General features: G+C 40.5%; 1 protein-coding gene across 1 annotated transcript; it reads right to left on the reverse strand.

Moving 5' to 3' along the window:
* Positions 1–30: 30 nt before the first annotated feature.
* On the reverse strand, positions 31–22567 carry LNX2 (ligand of numb-protein X 2). Its single transcript, XM_061374560.1, has 9 exons — positions 22167–22567; positions 16694–16932; positions 15417–15616; positions 11397–11768; positions 9994–10140; positions 8971–9148; positions 6975–7206; positions 5012–5170; positions 31–2445 (listed from the first exon to the last, which is right to left on the reverse strand). The coding sequence occupies exons 1-9, from the start codon at positions 22565–22567 to the stop codon at positions 2310–2312; spliced, it is 2064 nt and encodes a 687-aa protein (XP_061230544.1). The 3' UTR covers positions 31–2309.
* Between the last annotated feature and the right edge of the window lie 1759 nt (positions 22568–24326).

Genomic DNA, 24326 nt, shown 5'->3' on the forward strand with positions numbered 1-24326 from the left:
GCAAAGAGACAATAGTTTGAGTTACTACAATGAGTAGAATGAACTTTTATTTTCACTCATCCTCCATTAATACCATACAATCAGAATGCAGTATCTGGAAAGAAAAATAACCTTGAAATAATTTAAAACAGAAGGCACAGAAAACCAAACCCAGCTATGCAGCTACAAGAGAAAGAGGGGAAATGATTCAGGAAGGGAATTAATTCTGAAAGGTTTTCTCGCTAGACATTCTGATCAAAAGCTACAGCTCACAGAAACAAAACCGCACAGTTTAAGCTAACCCATGCTTTTCTTACACACACATGTAAAAGAGAAAAAAAATAATCTAAAAATCTGAGTTTTGCAGGGTTTTGAATGAAAAGTGTCATTTAAAAAAGAATAATTAAAAAACCCTGAACAAACACTAAATCTAGCACACACGTCAAAAGCTTCCCTACGCTCTACACTAAGATGTACTCTACCAAAGAAAATCTGCATTAAGAGCGAAGCATACAGTTAAACAGCATCTGGGGATGGGAGGAAACCGATTCTCAAATCAATTAGAGTATCAAAGAAGTTTGGTATTTGCTTCAGAAACAAAGATTGCCAGTATAGTAATATACTGCAGAGGACATTCTTTAGTGTTTTAATGTTATGAAATGAAACTGATACATTACAGAGAGAAATAAAACCACTTCATTTGTATAAGATTTGTACTTTTTTTTTTTTTGCAAAAGAGTAACTTTATTTCTTCTGAAAACAAAGCTACCGGGATTAATGACATGCGATAATATGCCCTGATATCATACCAGCTACGGTGGAAAATAAAGTTCATGCTTCACAATTGAAATATGCTGTGATTCTCAAATACATTCTCTGGTAATGAATACTACAGTACAGAGGTCATTCATAAAATCAGTTCAGGCTGGGAACCTGCTTTATAAACGAAGCTCTTTTTCAAATTTGCAGAACACTGACAACACACAGGGTTAGCTCCAGGTCAGCACATTTCTTTCTGTGCTCCACCCCTCTTTTCTTAAACAAATGGGTGCTTAGCCTACAAACATCATGGAAAGGCAAAGTCTAGAAGTTACAGGTTGGCTTGTAAAAATACTAAATACAATCCAAGAGAAACAGTATTACTCTACTGACAACTTAATAGCAGGTGCTCTCTAAGGGAAAGTAAAATAATATCCTGAAATGCAAGAGAGATGGTTCCAGCATTTGGTATCAAGGCATTTGCACATTTGCCAGGAGGTGATAGAATAAGCGTGAACTTTGCAGCTTGCTTTGCACTTGGACTTGAATTCAAAGAGCCTTCCTTTTAGCCTGCCCACTTGTAAACTGTAGTGTATGGTTTCTTAATAGCTTGCTTTTTACCCTGGAAATAATTCTCTCATTTAGAAAGTACAAGTCGAAGTATTTTTTCCACACATGCACAAAGGGAGTTGACAACTACAATAGAAACGGTAAAAATGATCTTTGTAAAAATGTTCATCAAAATTCTCTGACATAGCAAAACATTCATTTGTAAAGTCAAGTCTAATACTGCAAGCCACTCACTCAAAGGCGACCTCGGGCACGTGTACTCTTGCCAGTGTTGCAACAGTAATTACTTCCATATTTCCTGCCGCTATAGGATACAAACTCTGTAATATATTAAAGTTTCCTAACAAAGAGTCCAATTATTGCACTTTATAAAAATTCCAGTAATATCAGGCTTTTGTCCTACTTTTCTATGAACACTGATGCCCTGCATGAAAAATCTGGGGGACCAAGTAGTTTCTGGTGAGTAAGATGGATCGCATGAATCAGTCTGAAATACTGAATCAAAATTGGAAAAGCTTACGCAATGAAGAGACGTACCTTTGGAAACAGATTTTGATTCATAGCAGCAGATAGATGCACCGTTCTGGTACTGACACATGTTCTTTTTGCAGGGAAGAATGGGCACATGGCTATTACATTTATATACCACATATAACTTGAGGACTGCGCAGAGAAACCCGAAGAACCACTAAGTTCTTCTGCTAATTTTACAAGCCTGATGGGGAAAGCTCAACGGCAGCCGTATCAGAGTGGGAGTTTCTCTGTGGGCTCATGTATATTTGCATTTGCGTCAGCAATAGATATATAGCAAACAGAAATGGCTATTTCAGGATGGAAAGATATACAGAGTAAGTCTGAGAGGCCTGTAAAAAAAAAAGAAAATACAGCAGTTTTGGCCCTGCTTATAACCAGCTGTATCAATAGGGAAAAAAGAAGATAGAAGAGATTTTGTGCCAGCCATCTAGAAAAAGATGCTGCTTGAACCGAAGCAATTCACAACTCTATATGAGGCTTCCAGGCCAACAAATCACGGTTAAAGTTACTTTGTTCCTCTGCTCCTTCAGCATGGGAACAAGTGCAGAATGGCTCATTCCAACTGTGGATAGTCCGTTTACAGCAACGATCATATCGCCACACCTAAAAAAACACAAGAAGAAGAAAACCAAATTATGACTACTGCTCTGCAGTAACTAGTACATGCCAACAAACACTTCATTGCTGGGGTCATGGTTTTGCATCCACTGAAACCTGAAGAGGTTCAATTTTAAGTCTGTTTTACTACTGAGACTCATCTGGGAAATTCCTGAATCACCACACTTCAATTCTAATACAAAGATAGTTCTGCATTAAGAGCTAACCTGTATGGAAACATGAAAAGAGAGATTCGGAAAGATCTAACGGAGTCAAAAGAAGATAATAACATGTGCATGACAGAACCATTTCTGTTTGTTTGTGTGGATTATAACACATTTACACCAAGCATGCCTTCACCGTAGGAGGTGTAACTAAAGATACTTACGGTTACCAACCGAAAACCTTGTTTTCAAGGGCTTACAATTTTGTCAAACATAACCATTTGGCTTGAAACCGCCCTCAGCAGATGGTTCAACTGAGCAGCTGTAGCATCTCTGTGTTTTGAAGCAGGGAGCAGAAACTTGGGAAGATGCTGTTTGTCAGCCTTGAGAAAACTGACCTCAAAGGGTCAAGTTCCAGTTTTTACAAGCTCAAGAGAAACTTCAAAAAAAGCACCTTCCTATACTGAGTATGTCCCATCTTCAAGCATCTCCTTTCTGCCACTTGAGTGTGTGGCACCCACCAGAGCAGTGAAACACACCCCTGGAGATCACACAGGGCTCCCCCAGAAAGTGATCCTCCCAGCTACTGGCAGCACCAAAATGGATGGCAAAGCGGTGCTTTCCTGGTGCCCTCCACTAAGGCAGAGGAAGAGGAGTCTGTGTGACCAACACCAGCCAAATGTGCATTTCGAAGGCCTTCTCTGCCTAAAAGAAGGTACCCCTCACCCAAACCACAATGCTATAGTTGACTGCGTGGGGTCTCACTCACCCAGCCTTTCTGCTGAAGTAATTTCATCTTTTATAAAACCACACCAGACACACCATTTCGTGTCAGAAAACCATCTTAACTATTGAACTGTGATGCTATCTACTTCTTTCCTCCCTAGCCTAACAAAATATTTAGATAATTTAAACAGAACAGCTTCAAAAAGATCTGACCCACAATAACTGTGGTGCAGGCTTTAATGAGCTCCCCCTTGTTGATGGCCCATTTTTAAGTCCATATTCTCAGTGATTCAGAACATTCAAACATCACACAAGAGCATCTTTTCCATTCCTTACAAGGGGTAAGTGTGACCACAGCCACTCTTCCCCCCTTCTTAAGAATGATGCTTGAATTTCCATTTGTGTGAAGACTCCTAGTTATTAAGCCCCCAATCTGAAATTATTTACTTTGGGTCGAACTGAGATCTTTAAATTAATCCAAACTGTTCCACAGTTGGCAAAAGAAATGTAATTTTCTATTCAGCCAAGCTATTTCTTCATTTATTTATTTAGTCATTGAACTGAAAAATCAATTACTGTCAAGGCTCTAGGCATAAGTACATTTTTTGCTTAAGTTACTTTGTAAGTAAATTTGTGTGTAAAAATCATGCCATAAAACTTGAAGTTGTGTATTCTTTACTACCACCTTCACAAAAAAAAAAAAAGAGTAAGAGAACATCTTAGGAATACAACAGGAATACAATCCTACAATAGAAATTGTAGGTCATCCTACATGAGGCTAAGCTGTATATTTGAATACTAGACCTGGGGGTTGCATCCAAATATAATATGTAAGTAAATTCATATAATCTTGAAGGTTAGGAGGGACCTCAGGAAGTCTGTGGTCCCACCTTCTGCTCAAAGCAAGGTCAGCTATGAGACCTGACCAGGTCTCTCAGAGCTTTGTCCACTCCGGTCGCAGGAACCTCCAAGAGTAGAGGCCAGGCAACTTGTGCCACTGCCTGACCACCCTCATGGGGAAATAGTTTCTCCTTATAACCAATCTCTATCTCTTTTGTTCAACATGTGCCCACTGTTGCTTTTTGCCCCATAGCACTGTGAAAAGTCTGGGCTCTGTTTCCTTGACCATCTTCTTGCAGATCCTGGAAGGGGCTGTAAATTGCCCTCAAAGCCCTCTCCTTGTGGAGCAGATGCTCCAGCTCCCACCATCTCAGGAGCCTTTGCTGAAGTTGCCTCATGAACATGCCTCATTTTTCACTGTCTTCCCTGCAACTAATGATTCTCAGGGTACTGGCATGGGTACTTGGTTTCTTAAAGATCTTTTCAGAGGTCTTTTTCATCTACTTTCTTGCCCCTCCATTAAAGCAGCACACATCTTCAGCACCAGTTTCCAGCAATGGCTTCAGAAGGCTATATAAAAGAATAAAGCAGTTTTCCCCACTTTATAGGAGTTCTGACTTTTTAGCTGTTCTCTAGGAAGACAAAACCATTACAAACTAGCCAGTTCTGCACATACACATTTTGCAATGTCTCCTGGCCTAAAGAAGAGGCCAAGCAGTAATGAGATGGATGATCCCCACCCCAACATGCTGCAGTGTATTTCCTTAAGCAATTAATTGCAGTACCACATCACTATTTAAGTGTTGATTATTATTATTACTACTACTATTATTTTAGCTTACTTTAATCTTCCATCAAAGTATGCAGGAGTCCCAAGAACAATGGTTTTAATGAAGAAAGGCTGGTTTGTGTGGTTCTCCTCATAGCCACCAACGATGCTGAAACCCCAGCTCCCTAAATTGCTCCGCCGCAGTACCACGTCATGGCAGCTATGGAGGCAGCTGTGGAATGGAAGCACAGGATAGCAAAAGAGAAAGCCGTGTATAGCACATATAGATATTTCTGTAGTAGGCACAACACCTGCTGTCTCATCACTACCACTGCGCCCAGCATGGAAGAGAAGGGGAGGAATGGTGATTAGACTTCTGTTCCCAGAGTAATTTCACTACATTTAAACCAAATACCAAAAAAACCCCTGCAATCTTGAGACATAGAAGTGGTTTAAAAGAAATAATGCAGTGCTAGATTACTTCAACACAGTTAACTCTGTAATCTGACAGTAATGGAATGACATTTCAGGGATTGCATAGGTGGCAAGAATGTGGGTGAAAAACGGATACCTGATGTGTTTAATTTTCAAGCCAAAAATGCAGGGTGCTTTTCTTCCACACCCACTCAGTTTAGGCTTTTTCTACTTTAAGTAATGATCTAAACGTCCATGCATCACGTTTGCTACCTCTGAACTGATGCATCTCCAGTAAGGGAAAAATAAATGCTTAACCATTTTATTACACAGAATGTATATAGTGCAGTTCATGCTTCACCAACTGTACTGGTATATGTTATCTTCTGCAGTGAAAATTAATTCCTGTCAAATAAGTTGGCAATGACTGTAATTAAAAATAAAACATCCTAGACAGTAACTTTTGGGTAAAAAAAGATGCCAAGCTCTTTACTGAAGTACAACACTCCTCTAAAGAACAGCAGCACAATGCGTAGCATAACTTTAGGAGCCACACATGAGCATCTGTAATATATAAGCAATAGGCCACTGTTGAAGCATGGAAAGGAAGTACATTTACCAAAACTGAGCTGTTTACTGAGATAAGGTAACTCATTAATATTTGAATGGAAGAGAAATTAATTGATAGCAAAACTCAGAAAAAATGTGAAATCTTTGGAGGGCTAATACATGGTTCTCTTACCTTCAACTGCATTCTGCTACCAATATTCCTGGTTCATACTGTAGCTTTATATTTCAACTACAGAACTGAGCCTGGTAGCTCTATCAGAGAGAGAGGAATTAACCTGCACACCTTGACTGAAGTCAACTACACTCCTTGCTGTAGTGGGAGCTCTTCTGAATAGCAAGCAACGGTGGAATAAGCTTATAGCTGTAGCCACAAGAGTGTGAAAAATAGAAGAGTAAAAACTAAACATTGTGATGTCCTGCAGACTGAACATTAGTGAAGGGGAGGGAGCTCACTGCAGATCTCGAAGAGATTTTGTATTTGGCAAAGATAGTAATGGGTTCTTGAAAAAAACCCACGGGAGTTTGTAAGAGACCCATGTCAGGAGTCCATCAGAATGACAAGTCTGATCCATCCTAAGGTTATACACTTGGCCTTGCAAATTTAGGTAAGCAGAGAGACACATGGGTATATACTTTGTGGTTTTATTAACAATCTCTTTGGTTTTAGATATTCTACAGAAAGTTAGGGTTAAACAAGAAAAGATGGCTTGTGTTCAATGAGAAGAATCCACATGGTTAGTTACTAAGGTTAGTGAAGGGATAAACTCAGTCTATTAATCTTCCAGTTTCCTACAGATACATTGCTCCTGCTCATAGTACACTTAGAAAACACACTGCCAAACAAGTAGGAAGGTGTCCCTGCCCATGGCAGGGCGGGTTAGAAATAGATGATCTTTAAGGTCCCTTGCAAACCAAACCAGTCTATGATTCTATGAGACTGTCAGGCAGGCAGAAATAAAGGCAAACGTGCTGCAACTAACAAGTTCTATGCTTCTGTATCTTGGACTTAACTTACAAGAGGGAACTAATTACTTTATCAATTAATTCTGTACCTTGGCAGTCCCAGCCACATGACCCACGATGGTGACCAGCTGGCATCGTATTCATTTTCACTGATGGTACTCAATTGCTCTTCATTAGCCTGGGGCTGTTCTTCTACAATCTGGACTTCCAGGGCTTTCAGGGCGACTACTGAAGAAGCAGCACTAGCTTTCAGCATGGCCACTGCCTCACTGTGACTTAGGTTAGTCAAATCAATGCCATTGATGTCCAGCAGCACATCACCTGTTCAAAGGAGCAAGTGAGAACACATCAATCAGTCTGTCAGAGTCCTTTTTACCAACAGCACCTCCCGCATCAGAGTTTCACTTGATACTGTATTTTTTGGAGCTCAGGCAGTCTGTACTAAAAGCCTGGGAACATGAATACCTTACACTGCCAGTTTGAAAGATTAATGTACTGAACTACTAAGTTGGATCAGTATCATTTATTTCCACATAACACATCAAATGCTGTGACTTCTATGGTATATCACCCTGAGAATCTGAAATAGAAATTACCTAAACACCTCATCATCTCAGCTGCAACTGCTATTGCAGGTGCCACTACATAATGACTTCCAGTGGTGGATCTTAGGTCCACCCTAACTTTAAAAGAAAGGAAGAATTTTGGAAGGAACAGTACAGGCATCACAAAGTAACCAACTCCTGTAGGTAAGTGAGGCTCCACAGAGTGTTCTAGATCTTCTGCTTTTTCTAAGCTGTTACTCAGAAGAACAAAAAGGAATTCAAAAACTTACTGGAAAGACTGGTACAAAACCCAGTCCATTAGAAGAAAGAAAAAGAATCCCTACGAAGATAATCTGGGAAAAGTCAAAGCCACTAAAAAACCTGCCACAATTTGTATTTTATTTCAGAATATTTTTGAAAGCCCCAGGATGAAAACAAGGATTTTATTTACTGCCCAAGCAGTGACAGTCTTCTCTTTCACACAATGCCTCGCTTACTGATAAAAGCAGAAGTGCAAATGCCTGGGTCACATTTGGAATGAGACACATATTTGAAAAACTTTTTTCCTCTCAAGGAAAGCTAAAGTTGAGGTGCAGCTTAACTTGAAATTACTTTTGTTGCTGCTATGGCTACTTTAATGTTATATGACGCAAGAGCAATTGTGATTCTTCTATCGAGTTTGTGTTTCATAGTAGTACAGAAAGAACATACCCATTGGTATGTGGGTGTAAATCTCCCTCTCTCAGAAGCATGTAAGTATGCTCCCACACTGTTCTTTTTAAACTTGCAATCTGTGGAATTCTTTTCCTAAATTTCTGTTCTAAAACAATCTGTAATTCTGTGAACCCTGAACTGCAGAAATCCCATAGGCAGTCTTTGTTTTCCCTATTTTTTAATCATCAAATCCTTTGCTGTCAAACAGGCAGGCCTGCCTTCACCTACAGAGCCTAACCTCCACCTCCTGGTTCCCTTCTGCAAAGCTGAGGAACAAGGACAGGTGCTATAGCACCCAGGAAGACTGGTAAACCCAAGCTGCCCCAGAAGATAAGAAAGCATTCATGAACCAAGATGAACACTGATGTAGCTCTCAGGGTAAACTTCGTGTGGGTGAGCTGCGGCTTGTCATCAGAGCATCTCTCCTGATTAGATATTATACTGAGGAAGAGAGATTCTTCAGGCAGAACTGGGGCCCAGCCCACCCAATTAAACACAAAAACAGGATGCATGTACTATACAGTACAAAGCACCACACCAGACCCTCAGCTCAGGGGACTACCGTCAGCTTTAAAGAATTTAACCAGACATTTCCTGGTCTCATCCGCTTCCCCTGCTATCGTTCTCTAAACATCCCTTTCCTAGAAAAGGTGGAAGTGTGACACAAAATACTGTATTTCCATTATTGAAACATAAAGAAAAGCATCCATCTGTGGATGCTTCCTTACATCTGCGAGACGACTTTTTGACACCACCTGACTCCAGAGACCCTATTATTCAACAAGCAATCAGAGGCCACCCGTGCCACAGGGAAGCCAGGCCCCACCTCGTTTAATCCTGCCGTCTCTTGCCAAACACCCGTGAGGCTGTACGCTTGTCACGAAGATGGGCAGTTCGCCACTTTTGCTGCCTCTGCCTCCTGCCACTGTCATTCCCAGGGATTCATGTGGCTCTTTTTTCACAGTAATGTGCTTTTCTTGGCATGTAACGCACTGGGAAAGATCCTGTTTGACAAGGATAAATAACATTGTTAAACTTAAAGAAAAAACAGAAAACACAACTAAATACACCCCAGTGCTATACTTAGGCACTTCAACAAACTGGTTTAAAAGCACTAAGTAGTGCAAATCAGCTTTGGCTGGATTTCCTCCAGGTCAGGGAAAAAAAAAAAACAAACCCAAACCAAAACAAGCCATTCATGTAAATACTTAGATATAGTCAGAAAGTTTATGAAGGCCCATGCTGAAAATTTCACTCCCACTTCTCTCAGCATCCTACACTGGAATAAGCTAAATTCTGCAACTGCTCTACAAAACCACATGGTCAAAAGATTAGACACAAAACAGCAACAGATCTTTTGATGTCTCCGTGAACATCAGCATTACCTCATTTATCAGTAGAATATGGCCTAGAACTACAAAGAAACTCCTGAGAAATTAAAATACATGTGTTTTCATGGTGACAGAGAGAGACCATTTTAAAGTCCTTACTGGCTGCAGCCAGCAATAGCAGCAACAAAAAAATTAACATCCTTGAATGACAGCTCTCCCATGCAGCTATAACACATGAGCCATTTGGACAATTACAGCTGTATGAGCTCAGAGAACTTGCTTCTTTCACTGCAGACAGCAAATCCAGAAAAACACTGAAAAGCCATTGCACATCTTTTGCTCCCACTGCAGACATGATGCAGGACATGAACACCTAGGAGTTGCCTGTCTTTCTTTTTTAAAAAGAAAGTATGTAAAAAAGAAGATAAATCCCTTTCTTACAATCTTAGCTCACTACACACTTAGACTATAATGTAAGTAAAATGATATTTATACCTCTTAGAAGGAGGAACACCAACCTTATGTGAGTTAGGTCGGCTGTGAAACTGCTGCTGGGACTGGTGTTGGTGTGGGTTGCTGTTGTGAGTCCCGGTATCTCGGATAATACTGACTGTTTGTGACTTCAGGGGTCTAGAGATGATCAAGTTTACTCTCTCCCCACTCGCCTGTCAAATACATAAAGCAAATCAGTTAGCAAGACGGGATACTGATTATTAGCAGAGAGGGAGGAAAACAAATAGTGAAATATGTTGGAAATTTCCAGAGTCTTCAGATTTTGGTCAAAAGCTCTGAACACCTCTGGTACTTCCTTAAGAGACTTCCAAGAAAGATGTCATACAAGAGCAGACTATTAGATTCTAGAGTTAGAGGAGTATCAGGAGACTCAGTTACCACATGTTAAACAAAATATCAATTCTTTCTATTGCTGCAAAACCACATCTCAATAGATAAAAGTGACCCAGTACAACAATCTGACCACTTTATCAAAAAACTGGGAAACTGAAATTACAGTTCTCAAGATTGTTGTGTTTTCCTTTAACTGCAAGGGAAGTTACTGAATTGATTCCTGAAACAAATATTTACTACTCATTTGCATTGCGGTTCTCTATATGATGATGGCCTAAGCAAAGATAACTCAACTAGACTGCAAGAACCTACTACTGGTCTATTCCAACTTTCCTAAAACCAGAGCAATTTTCACCAACATCCCATCAGCAGAAAGCAGCAGTGTGCTGCAGCTGTTTTCTTACAGACTGTGAGAAAGGCATGGAGTTAAGGTTTTCCTGTGGGAACAGAAAAGGGTCATATGTCACAATGCATCAACCTTTGGGTAATATTTGTGTCCAGTTCGGAGCCAGACATTGGGAACAGCCCTTTCTTGAACACTCAGAAAATGAGTTTTACTGCACAGGACCCATTTAGGACCTGTTTTTTTCCTTCCCAGCTGCTATCTATTTGCCTCTATGAAGTCTGACAAATCAGTTCCCTGTTCTAACCCCCAATTCCAGGCACAGGCAAATCAATACAAAGCAAAGCCCACTTACAGAGTTTACTGAGAGACTTAAGCTGTGATTTATACGTAATAAAAATCTTTTTTTTCCTCTGTCTCTTTTCTGCTAAGCAATAGGTTATATGCTTGCTTGTAGTAACTCCTTGCTCGAAAGATCAGTCTTCTAACATTCAGGTTGTATTCCAGGGAAGACTAAAGCACTTTTCATTTCTAAGGAGGTAAAGTTCATTCTGCTAGGTGCCAAAGCAGGCCCTGTTTTGCACTATTATTTCCAGAGCATAAATTACAGCAAATTGTATTGCTGCAGGCTTTTAGGCATTACACAAGCTGTTCTGTCTGGACAGCCTCTACCTCAGGCTTTGCCCAAGAAATAAAGCTGAGCTAAGGACTCAAGTAGGGAATACAAATTACCTGTATAACCTGAGCAGCAAGCTCAGGTGTCCCGTGCTTCAAGTCATGTCCATTAATTGCAAGTACGCGGTCGTTGCTGCAGAGCCTGCCATCTTGGGCAGCCAACCCCCCTTCCAAAAGGTCAAGAATAAAGACCCCTGGCTCATCTGTTCTGCGCACAAGTTTAATGCCAAGCTGCTCACTGGAGTCACGCTTGTGCAGCGTCACTTGAAAGCTGTCTTCCCGCAAGGAGCTGGTGGTGTCCGCATGGTTGTGTGTGCGGCTCCCATACCGCCTCTCTCGCAGCACGGTGAGGTGCAGCACTGAGCAAGGCTGGGAGAGCACAGCTCGAGCGTGGTTGTGGGACACATTGCTTATGTCAAAGCTGTTGACCTGAAAAGCAACAACAAAGAAACTGGAATGATATTTTCATGTGTTTAATTGTTCCTGGCTACGTTCTTTCCAAACTAAATTCAGAGCTCACTGCAAAACCAGCTGTAGAGCAACCTACATATCTGACCCTACCAAGCTTCCTCTCTCATCATTCCATCCTCTCCTGCAAACCCACTTTGGTTGCTCAAACTACAAGCCTACCTTTAGATTTGAAAAGATCCTTGAGATCACTGAGTCTATCTATTAACCCAGCTCTTCCAAATTCACCAAGCCATGTCCCTAAGCACTACGTCTTTTAAATACCTCCAGGGATGGTGACTCCACCACTTCCCTGGGCAGGCTGCGCCAATGCTCAACAATCCTTTTGGTAAAGAACGCTCAATCTAAACCTCCCAGTGCAGCTTGAGGCTTTTTCCCACAATGTTGACATATCTCTAAGTCAACACCTTCTGTCATCACACTCTAGGGTTTTTTGTTCTCCTGGTCTCCTACACTTGACTTCCTTAGATCTTTATGTTGTTTGTTCTCCATGACAAGAACTTTGCCTGGGCTTTCAGTATCAAGCCCAGCATCACTTTAAAATAATATCTATAGAAAGAATACATCAAAATCTCTGAAGAATGCCTATGTCTAACAATACGCAGTACTTCGATGATGTGAAAAATTGAAAAAAAACCCAAACAGCTTGAAATCCAGAATAATGAAATGTGTTCATTATTCAATTCTATTTCAATATTCTATTTCAATTAAAAAAAAAAAAAGGTTGTACAAGTTCTCAAGTCTTAGCATGAAATTAGGACATTTTTCACTGACTGAAGCTAGGTCAGCTTCAGACTTATAACCTGTTATCACTCAAAATTGAGTTGTAAATGAAAAACAGATTAAACCATCCCTCCCTATTACCCTCTTGTGTTTGTTACATCACCCATTGATACCAAGATCAGTAATTTTCAGTCATTTCTTGTGCTATCAAGATAAAAATTGACAGTGCAATGTGATTTGGCAGAAAACAGGAAAGCCACAAAACCCAGCACAAAAGCTGTGTTTGCCTTGTTTCATAAGATGGGGTTTAAAGTCAACAGTACAACTGCATCCTTAGCATGTATTGTTGTGCCCTGATGGAGGAACCCCTGCCCCATAATTTCAGCAGAGAGAAACTAACACCAGATTAACTATACTGACCTGCCTCAGCTAAGTCTTTTCATGCTCTGCAGTGCAACCTCAGTTAAAATAGAAACTTGCAGCTTACCACCATATAATAACAATATTAACACTTAAAAAAATAGGAAGAGGAAGGACCTAAGCTATGTACAACAGCCAGCACATTTATATCACACATCTGACTGGAGGAGCTCCGAGAGGTCAATGTCAAACCATAAAGCCATGGTGGTTTCAGCACGGTGAAGGGGTAGTTGTACCTTTCCTGAGCCACCTCCACCTCCAGCCCAACACCAGTACAAAGCTGCTACTCCCAGCAGCACTGTGAGCTCACACACCAAACCATCGCCATATCCTGGTCTGCTACTGCCCTGAGACAGGTTGTAACCTTGTGCAGAGGAAGAAGAGGCACAGCTAGGAGAAATAACACTTAAAGCTGCCACCTGCAAAACCAACTAGGGCTCATACATCAAGAGCCCTTAAATTAAATCTAGTTTTATTTTTAGCTATACTTATTATATTTTATTACTTTTATTACTTATCCTTTAGGTAGCTAAAGTAAATATGTAAAATATGGAAGCATTCAAAGGGCACAGAAGAATATATGTGATAATACGTAATTCTTCTGTCTACAAGGCAGCTAACAATTTCATAATAAAACAGCCTAGGCATTTCTGGGGAAGGAGATTCTCATTAGGACATGTTTTGCATGAATTAAAGTCACAGTTTAGCACAAAAAAGGGACAATCTGTACAGCATTTTGAAAATATCAGGCACCTATGTATACCCTGCAGGCAACACGTGCTTTTATGTAGCTGTTACTAAATGATGTTCCCTCAGATCTTTGAAGGGTAATGCTTCCTGTTTGACTGGGCAATAAAATGCTGAGTTTCACCTAGCAGTCCTTTCTGGCTTTCTTTTAGTTCTTTGCTGCTCATAAAAGCCTTAGAAGACGTTTGCAGAAATATCTGACTGGAGCGTGCACGCTGAGCTGCATCGAACTCTGCACTTACTTGCAGCCGGCAGAGACCGAGCCTGGGCATTTTAACACAGTTCAGCACCTGCACGGGTAAATTTAAAGCAATAAAGATGTTGTATCTTCCAGAAAGGCTGGCTGTTACCCCCTGAACCCCTCCCATGGTGTGCCTGAAGGACTCTCATGGATAACACCCTAGCATCTGACAGCCCCAATGCCAGCACACTGACAAGAGAAGACACTGCAGCTTATAAATCCCATTCATACCCATTTATTGCCACTTACGACTTTGGAAACTGTAACTGACACCTGCCCAAACAGCAAGACCTTCCAAAGCTTCACTGGAGCTCAAGCTCCCTGTTTTCTGGCAACCAAGGAGAGCACCTGAATATCAGAATAAATTAGGTAGCGTTCAGTATCTGCAACTGCTTGTTAAAAAGGCAGCATTTTTGAAACCTCTTGGATTGCTTTCTCAGCCAGCCACTATGCTAACACTCCAACAGAGGAAAAAGGCACAATTTCTCAAAAGGGACTTTATTTTCTGAAGTACAAACTTATTTCGTTCTATGGGTAACTACAGTATTTAAGCTACTTCTGTTGGCTTCACTTCAAGAAAGTGAAATGAAAAAGGCTGATACTACTTTTGGACTGATCTTAGACTATCAGATCAAAAGCAAACACTGTTACTGAAGTAATTTTGAAATGATGGTACTATTTTTGTTTCAGGTACAATGATTAAAAATAGGAAAAAGCTGGAGGACTGTCCTGTTTACGCAGAACTCAGTTATTGTCATTCTTAAGAGTCCTATAAGCAACTTTTTCCCCTAATACAAAATTAAAGCTCCAAAATTAATATAATTTGATCTTTTTACACTGCCTGGGGCTAATTATGTAAAATCATAGCAAAAATACACACTCAAGCATAACCAGCTTAAATTTTAATCGTTTGGGGTAGAGGGCTGAAAAATATTTAAAGCACCTCACATCAGATCATGCCAGAAAAGAATATCAGGGACTCTTTTACACACACTGAAAATGCAGGTCAGCTGCTTAGGGTACTGGAAGGTAACAGCGAAGCCAGATTAAAATAAGAGTTCAGATGAAGTCAGCCTTACAATCCACAAATTGCTTTCTACATAGCACAAATTATGCCAACTTGTTAGCCAGAAGTAACCTTGGATTCCTACAGAAAGCATGCATAAATTTGGGATAAAGACCAAGTCCCACAGCATTTAACAACAGAAAAATAAACTCATATTTTAAACACTGGTAAGAGATGCTGAGGAGGAAAACTAATTCCAGGGACTGGTCCAACATACAGCATAAAACACGATAGCCAAAAGTGCTAGAAAAGGCTCTGCTCTGAATATTAATTTGCCTTCCATCTGATAATTGCAAAGCTAACATTTACACAACATAGTATGACAAGGAAAATCTCCCATCTCATTTAACAGGCAGTTCTGCAAGGAGTGAATGGAAAGCAAGCAGACAGAATACGTAATTAGGTTTCATACTTGAAGTATTTGGTCTCCAGCAAGAAGTCGTCCATCTCTGGCAATGATCCCATCTCGGTAAACCTCCTGAATGACAATGTTGATCAAAGGCGTTTCATTGCCACCCACTATGCTAATTCCTAATTCGATATAAGGATTGGACCGATGAATTTCAATAGTAGTGATCTCTCCTTCAGGCAAGGTAGGTGGCTGTTGATTTGCTGCCAATTATTTTTAAAAAGAAAGATGATTAATATCCTTTATACCTCATTCACTTTCAATAAAGCATATCACCAAAGGACAATGTAGACAGGCCACATGACAACGGTTTAGCAACAAACTAAAACAAGTGCAATCATATTAGTTCCACTACTTGTTGGAACACTTAGCTTATCAAAGCAACTCTCTAATGACTAAGCAGCATCCATGCTTCCTGAAATAGGGCCATTTGGGTTGGAAAAGATATTCTGAACCCTCTGGATCCTGTCCTTTATTATAAATTTCATACAGTTAATTTTCAATCGGGCCACTTGTGCATTCACACGTGGTATTGATGATAAAAATATGTATTAGGCTTTACCCCACAGACCATGACTTGGGTCACGCCTCTTTGTCAGCTGGATTCACAACTGCAATCGGAGCTGTTGTTGAGTCACCGGATTAAGGAAAGGAGCCCATTTCTGAAGCAAACATGGAGTCAACTAAAGAGGAAAAAGGTGGATACTAAAGGATGGCAAATACTGAGGAGAAGGAAGGGGACAGGACCACCTTCCTCTGTGGTAAGGCTCAACGCTTCATCTCTGAAATCCCAGGTGCTAGAGATGTTACTGCTTGCTCGGTGTAGATAAATGCAGGAGTTACTCAGCTGCCTTTTCACTTGAGCAGGACAGCACTCCATGTATGGAAAGGCTGCTGATCCAGGGTTAGGGGTAGGGGAAGAGGGAACAGGGGAAAAGAAATCTCATCTTAGAAAGCACCACAGAAATTACAATCCTTCCATCTCACTTCAAGGCCAGTGCTACTGGTGGATTAACATAAACTACTGTGTACCATGATATGATAAATGATGATATAGCAACACAATACCTGGCACACACTGAGACATTTCTTTCCTTCCTGTGCTCATATCCCAGTTGTATACTTGCACATAACCAAAACCCACTAAGATTTAGCCAGGAATTGCAAAAGAAAAGAGCAGAAGATGAAGGTGTGCATTCGTGGTTGGTAAGAGACAAGCCCTGACACCACAAATGCTTCCACATCTGGTAAGACACTTGAGAAGATAAGTGATGACATACTGTCTGCTACAGTGTTCTCCTCAAAAGTCGGATTGTCGATGCTGGGCTCATCTGTCCATGCAGGAAGGGTGGGCAAGTTCAAGTTCTGCTCGGCTGGCACTATTCCCTGATCTGCATCTGGAGATAAACTGCTAGGCTGCTCCGTCCCACCAGGACCACTCTCACCCTCTGCTTCTGCTTGCGGCTTGTTTGTTCTCCTTCTCTCTAGAGCAACCCTTCGATGAGAAGCCCCAGGACACCTGTGAAGACAATGTTAATACCATGGTTCAAACCTACAGCAATGTTTGGAGCATAAAATGTCCAAGTACTCCATCAAGTGACATCAGTCTTCTTCAAAGCCACAGATTTAATCTAATCATAAAAATTATTAAACACACTAGACATGTTTTAGTGGACAGAATCCCAAACCGATACTGCCTTCTACACAAAACTTCTACTGCTTAGTTTTTTGGCAATGTGTTGTAAAACGCTCCGAATGCAGATTTACTCTGTTATGGACATTCCAGTTTCTGGAAGGTAGCCTCACTGAAAAGGTTAAACAGGACTGGCATAAAACTTCACAGAAAAAAAGCCCCATTCAAAGACACAGATACTGCGTTCCACTGAAGCAATCTCCTTTCACTTTAGTAAGCCAAGAGAAGGAAAGATCGTATTTTCCTGGAGTCACTTGGGGGAAGAAATACATTAAAATTTTACTTCTATTGCAATCTAAGTGTTAAGATACTGGAAAAAAACGCTTGTCTATGAGTCTGTATGAAAAGTTTAGCAAAAATAACAGCTCTGCTCATTATCTCCTCTTGAATCAGTATTGTTTTGTCCTCCTCCTGGCTCCCCTTTTTTCTTCCTGACTTCATACAGGAGGTGCAATTTTTTGCTTTCCATCATGTAACAATGCTTCATCAGCGTTTGGCCCTTTTCACTATATACTGATTTTATGAGTTCCCATTATTCTTACTGCAATAATTTTTTTGCTTACATTTAAAATCCTACAATAGTTTATTGCAAAGAAGGGCTGCAATGTTGCAAATTCATGGAAAGCTTTCATTAGTTGAATGGTCTTACATTTATGTGTAGATAATTGGATGTGGGCATCAATCTTACTTCTGCCTGTGTGACAGTTTTGCCAGTGTCTGATATTTTGCTTCTTACAGTATTTGATGTCCTTAAATTTCCTGCTTCTGGAGCTGCTGACCACCTAAAGATCTTTGTACTGTAGCTGCGGCAGAAAAAAGGAACTGTGTTCTTGAAAGGACTCCCTGTTTTCGGAACGTGACAGATTCTTATAACAAAAGAAGAAATTATTTATTTCTGCAACAGGAGAAGAAATGAGTTAAGAGAGTAAAAGACAGCAGAAGTCTAATGATGTCCTGACTTGTTAAACAAGAATGTTTCGAGAATCACAATTCTGTTCTGACATTCTGTGAAGGTCATTTGGTAATTATATGGTTACACTGTTTTGGCTTGAGAGATTTTGAAGAAATGTTACCAAAGTCATCCAGCTCTGAAGAATGTTTATAAAGACACCCGTATAGCTTTTGTGACCCCCCAGCAGTGTTGTACACACATAAAGCAAGATATATCTATAGAGAGTTATATATATATATATATATAGTTGTGATACACATATTTAGAAGAATAGTATAAGGCAATCCAAATGTGCTGAAAATGTAGAAATACAGAAATTAGGGACAGCTCCCATTATGACATTACATATTTAAGAACATTTTTGGAGGCTTTCTTCAAGGACATTGCTGGTCATCTTGTTCTTCAAAATTAAGAAAGTGCAAGCACAAAAGATGAAAATGACATGAAAAAGTTTATTTGAATGAGAATGATGGAACACAACCCTACGTCTTGGTTTTGCTCAGGTAGTATTTATTACACCAGATCACTGGCACAGTGGGACTGATCAGCAAAGAAATGTGGCCAGTCTCAATTTACTCTAGTGGCCAGAGACACACAGAGGTGAAACTCATCAGGAAGTTTTATCATTGACCATTTCAAAAACCAAACCTCAAAAAAAGATCCCAAAAAGGATAAGAAAAGAAGAGATGTAAATCCCTTCTTATCACATGTCTGAAATGCTTCAACTTGATGGGTTAGCCTCACACTCCCTCAAATCTTAGCCCTGGCAACACATGTTAAAAAAAAAGGAGCAATCTCCAACATCCCTCATTCTGCAGCAACACAGCAAGGGGTAAATGGTCGTGGAGAGGAAACAAGTTGTCTAATGGGAGCTCTGACAGATGTGCTCTCCCACGCTGATCCACAAGAGTTTAGGACAAAGCCTCCAAAAAACACGCACCCTTGCTGTCCCTAAACTGCTCTGCTACAGGAGTGGTGATTTTTCAGCAGAGATGAATGAACAGCTTAAAACCAACGCTGTCAGAGGACCACACTCTCATCCCACTGAGCTTGAATGGCAGAGTCCAGCCTTAGTAGACTACTTCTGTGAATCCAATACTTGGGTATCTTCTACCAAAACACTGTGCTGTGGACAGTTAGTCAGCTCAAAAGGCCTGTAGGTCCCAAAGGATCTGCTGTAGATGGCAAAGCAAACCCTGGATTTATTTTTTTTTAAACTCCTATCAAACCAGGATGGAACAAAAATCAGCCCTGAAAGTGTCCCATTTCTGTCAAAGCCTTCCCAACCACAGCCAGGTCCTCCTCCACCCTCATTCACAGAGCACGTCATTACCTGGCAGCTGATGAAAGTCATTGCTTGAAATATAAATAGATTTGAGGTTTATTTTTGCCAATGATATTTAATTATCATTTCAAAGGCTAATATGAAGAAATGTAAGCAGCCTCCTGAGCACAACGGCTCAGCTCAGAGGAATCCCTTTTCTGCGGGGCTCTACAAGGCACAAAAGGAAAAAACTCCATATTCTTCCCCAGATTAACCAGTAATTGCAACAGACTACAACTTTAGCTTGGTATCGTGCAACTGCATCACCAGGAAAGTAGCTGTCTGGTGGAGACATTAATTCAGGCCATGCCAAATCACAGAATCACAGAATGGTTTGGATTGGAAGGGACTTTAAAGATCATCCAATTCCAACCCCCTGCCATGGGCAGGGACACCTTCCACTAGACCAGGTTGCTCAAAGCCCCATCCAACCTGGCCTTGAACACCTCCAGGAATGGGGCAGAGGCATCATCTCTGGGCAATCCGTTTCAATTGCTCACACCCTCATAGTGAAGAATCCTATATGCTTCCTACCAAGCAGCAAAGCCCAGACTGGCATTCTAGCACATCTGTAAGGAGATTTTTCATTTCCAACTGCAATGTAAAAGGACTTTTATTATTACTTACAAACAGTAAAACCATACAGCAATTGTACCAGTTAACAAGCACCAATAAATCCCTAAAGGTTCACACCTCCACTAATACTGTTTTTGCCAAATACCTGGGATAAAGAGAATTTTGGACTAAGTCTTGTAAGAGGTTATGTACACAGATGAGCATCCTGGGATCAAAACAAGTATTGAAGATTGGTTTTATGGGTATGGAAATTCACTCTCATAGAAAAAATTGCAAAGGGCTGAAATGTGTCTTACAGGAACAGCATTTCATGTCTACCTACAAAGTCAGAATATCCTGGCTAGGAGCAAGAAGAAAAGCAGGAATGTTTTTTACAATTTCCAGAAATTTTTTAATTTCTTTCATGAATCAAGATGCTCAAGAATAGATATACTGAAACAACCAGCTAAAGCAACCAAGAGATGCTATTTACTGGGAAACTCAAAGGGCAGGTGTTGAGATGTAAAATGAGCTCTCCTTATATTCATTGACTCCCTTCTCTCCTCCCTCCAGCACCAGCTTTTGCTCAATTCTGGATGGTGACAAAGCAAAGCTTTCACCTTCGTCTTCTCTTAACCCATATCAGACAGAGAAGAAAATGGATTTTGATTCGATTTTTTTTTCTACAGCCAAGTCTGCTGGGTTTCTCATTTAAAAGCTGACTTCTTGGAAGCAGCAGCAGCAGCAATCCCTCTCTGCAGATGAAAAGAGCTTTCATACAAAATTAAGATGTAGTTTACAGTGTATTCCGTGGAATAACAGTAGGGGCTCAAAAACACATTTGCTCACTGACTCCTGAAAAGAAAGATTTCATTGTAACTTATGCCATCAGCTTCTGCCCAGTCTAGAGGTTTGATAAAAGCAAACACACCAAATAGCTTCAAACCAGTTGCACTAAATCATTTTCCAAGCAGGAGCTGAATTTAAGCAAAGACTGCAGACAAGCAACCCAAATGCCTTTGCTATTGCTCATAAAACTGCCACCAAAGTGACCTTAAGCAGTATTCTGGCAAGATTTACAGCTGCAATGCAAAGTAAAACACAGTACTGCTTTGGAAAGTGGAGTGTTTGGGTCTTGGTTTTAATTTTGCCAGCAAAAAAAAGAAGGAAAAAAAAAGAAAGAAAAGGAGGCACTAGGATTGATCTAGGTTTGGGAATCACAGTAGACTCAGGAAAAAGCAGAAGATAAAAGAGTGGCTTTGATGCACATTTCTCTCTCACACCCAATGATATGAGGAGCCTGCAAGAGCCAGGTGGCTTCAGTGTAGAGAACTACAGGATCATCTGGTCCAACCTTATAATAATAATCCTATTTCCCTCTTTCTATAAGGGCAACCTTTCAATATTTAAATATTTAGGGTAGGACAGGAATCATAAGGACTATACAATTATTAACAGTTCAAAATCAGGTCCTAAACATTTAGGTGAGGGTAGCATTGGAATGTATCTCTCTGACACAAAAACACTCACTTAAGCTACACCAGAAATTCCCACTGATGTGAAGTAGTGAGTTCCTACTGGATTAACAGGGTGCTGGAAGTGTTCTGTAAGCAGTCAAAACAACCAAACAAAAACCCCTGGAAACTACATTAGGCTTGCAGGACACACCATCATCCTGTTCAGTAAACAGGTAGTTTTTAAAAACAAATAGGTCCTGGAGAAGTCTTGAGAGAGACCTCGTCTCCATCCACCTACCCCAAAGCAGAATCAATTCTTCTGTAACTGTTCCTGATAAAGCCCGGTTTAACTCATACACACTTCTGAAAGTAAAGAATGCACAGCCACAACCCAAGCAATCTGTGCTAGTGCCAGACCATTATAAAGCCTTTTTTCCTAAAATCTAAACTAAATCTCATTTGTTCCTAGCACACATAAACAGCCCCCATTTTCTTTAACTTTTCCAGTCAAATCATGGTTTTGAGACCTCTAGTGAATCATGTTCTCCCCATGGCTCTCTCCAGCTCTTCTACACTATTTCTGGTGTCCAAAAGGGGATCCGGTGCTTTAGTTTTTCACAGTTACAGACTGTCCATTTCCTATGGTCTTCTACTGGGAATTTAAAAACCACCACCAACCCTCTCCTCCCTCCTGTCTCCAATTCTTATTGCTGCACAAACTGGCCTACCAAGCATGTAAGGAATATGCAGTGCAAGCATCTGAACCACTCACCTGTTTTTGAGATGTGCTGCCAGGTCACATCGCTGCATGACTTCCTGACACACGGAAGAGAAGGGGCACAAAACAAACAGCTTGTCTAACAGTTTATGAACAAGAATGCTGGATTTTTTGCAGAGTTTAAAATGCAGTCTTTTTCGATCCAGCGGGCAGAAATCCTTCTCCTGCAGAAAGTTCCTTAGGCACTTGTAGCAGAAAGTGTGTCCACAGGGAGTGTCCAATGGCTGCAACAAGGGCTGAAGGCAAATGTGGCAGACCAAGTCATCGTCCACTTCATTCTGGTAGTTGTAAAGGTGGTTCTCCCTTGTCCAGTGCTGCTGGCCACACTCGAAGCACAGAGGGTTCAAGGAGGCATTCTGCTCCACCGAAGCCATGTCGTCACCTGAAGTCCCCATTGTAGAGCTAAGAAGGCTGATAGATTCTCCTCCTCATAAGATGGGGTTGCTCACTTAAAGCTCAGAGGGAAGCAACTTCTTCCAGTGTGACTTATGCTCTTCAGTAAGGTGCCATTTTCTGCAACAAATAAAGAAATGAGAATTATCCATTTTGCATTAATTATGGAGGTTCTTATCAGGACTTTTGACTTCATCTGGATTTACCAAAACACAAAAACTAGATACATTAAGAGAATATCCCTAATTTGTCACAGAAGCGAGCAACAACAACAAAAAAAATCTATTCGGATTTTTCCTTTTACAGCATAAAGGTTTTATGGCTTCCTAACAGCTGCTGCACTGCACAGTTTTCACCTGCAAGATGACCAGTTTGTGACAGCAAGGACACTGCATTATGCAATGTCACACTAGAAGCGTGCAATTAGCATCTAGTGCAAAAATACCCCATTGTGAAACAATGGTTATATGACTAAGTAATTAAATGCGTTTTTTACTATGAGATTATGATTTTAATCTGTCCCTACTCTCTTTTGGGAATTTTGACTATTGATGTAGAATATTAAATGTTAAAGTTCTAAGTACATTACATTAAAAATAACAGCAACAAACCGCTTACCCTGTTTGTTCCATTAGTAATATTGCATATATGTCATCACTTACCTTCAAGTTTTCACAGAAGGAGGGACTGATTCTATCCAATATGCCATATTTGATTTAGTACAGAGACCCATAATAAAAATACGGAATAAACTAATCACATGAAGCTACTGGTTCCTAACAACTAACCTATTTTACTTGTTATCTAACAAAATGACAGCATACTCAATGTTACAATAATCATGTCAGTGAAATGACTGTACGTGGGTCACTGCAGGATGTATTTTCTAAACTTTGCAAGCTACTAAACTTTGCCCCTCCTAAAATAGCTGTGTGGTCAGGAAACTGTGCAGCCACCATCTGCAACTTCAAACACTAAACCCTTACCCCTCCCAACCTTATTTACCCTTTTCTCCCTTACAAAATCACATTGCTTGACACTCGTAACATGGTGATTTAGAAAATGAAACATTTTCTCACGTTCTTAAGAGACCTCCTCGTTTGTTAGTTTTGGTAAATGTTCTCATCTGTGAGGGATAACAAAAGAAATCTAATTTGAGCAATGCCTATTTTGTGTCTAAATTCTTTCTTGCAGTTGAGTAAGCAACACTCAAGACACACACTGTATTTTCCCAGAGTAGTAGCAAACATACGGAGCAATGAAAACTGCTAGTCTAGGTACCAGCCCATCATCTTTATTTTTAGCTTCTGAAACGTAGTCATAAATATGTTCTGAAATTCATGCGGAACACACGCATTTCACTAGGTCTTAGTTTTTAAGGGAACCTCTGTTTTGTTTTTTGCGTCTTCACCTCACACAGCCAAGCGCAAGACTGAGAGCCCATTTTACAAGGATTATTATATCCTTTGACGCAAAAAGGATTAAACAGTAATTTGTAATCCAGGATTCTATTCTGCCATGGAAATTGATGCTCATCATTGTCATGACTTGTAGTAGATAATATGCACCTTCTGGAAAGGATTTCCACGAGGGAAGAACGTAGCAGTTCTTTGTTACTAGAGACTAAGAATGCAAAATGAGACCCCAAGAGAGATTACTCAAAACCCAGTCTTAAATGTATTATGTAAGAGTTCAAAGATTGGAGAGCAGATAAGAAGAGAGAGACGCACCGGGCCCACATGCTCAACCCGCAGCGCTCTC

The sequence above is a fragment of the Neopsephotus bourkii genome, unplaced genomic scaffold (genome assembly GCF_033783945.1).
Source record: "Neopsephotus bourkii isolate Nb327-2 ecotype Australia unplaced genomic scaffold, CSIRO-AGI_Nbou_v1 NB_1638, whole genome shotgun sequence".
Classification (NCBI taxonomy): domain Eukaryota; kingdom Metazoa; phylum Chordata; class Aves; order Psittaciformes; family Psittacidae; genus Neopsephotus; species Neopsephotus bourkii.

What these genes read in the sequence shown, in the direction of transcription:
- LNX2 (XM_061374560.1), bottom strand. Translation starts at nt 22,567, where the DNA reads ATGGGGACTTCAGGTGACGACATGGCTTCGGTGGAGCAGAATGCCTCC. An exon ending in GCCGACCTAACTCACATAAG is followed by an intron (nt 9,149 to 9,993) that starts GTTGGTGTTCCT and finishes CTTGTCAAACAG; the next exon opens with GATCTTTCCCAGTGCGTTAC. An exon ending in TACTTTGATGGAAGATTAAA is followed by an intron (nt 2,446 to 5,011) that starts GTAAGCTAAAAT and finishes GTGTTTTTTTAG; the next exon opens with GTGTGGCGATATGATCGTTG.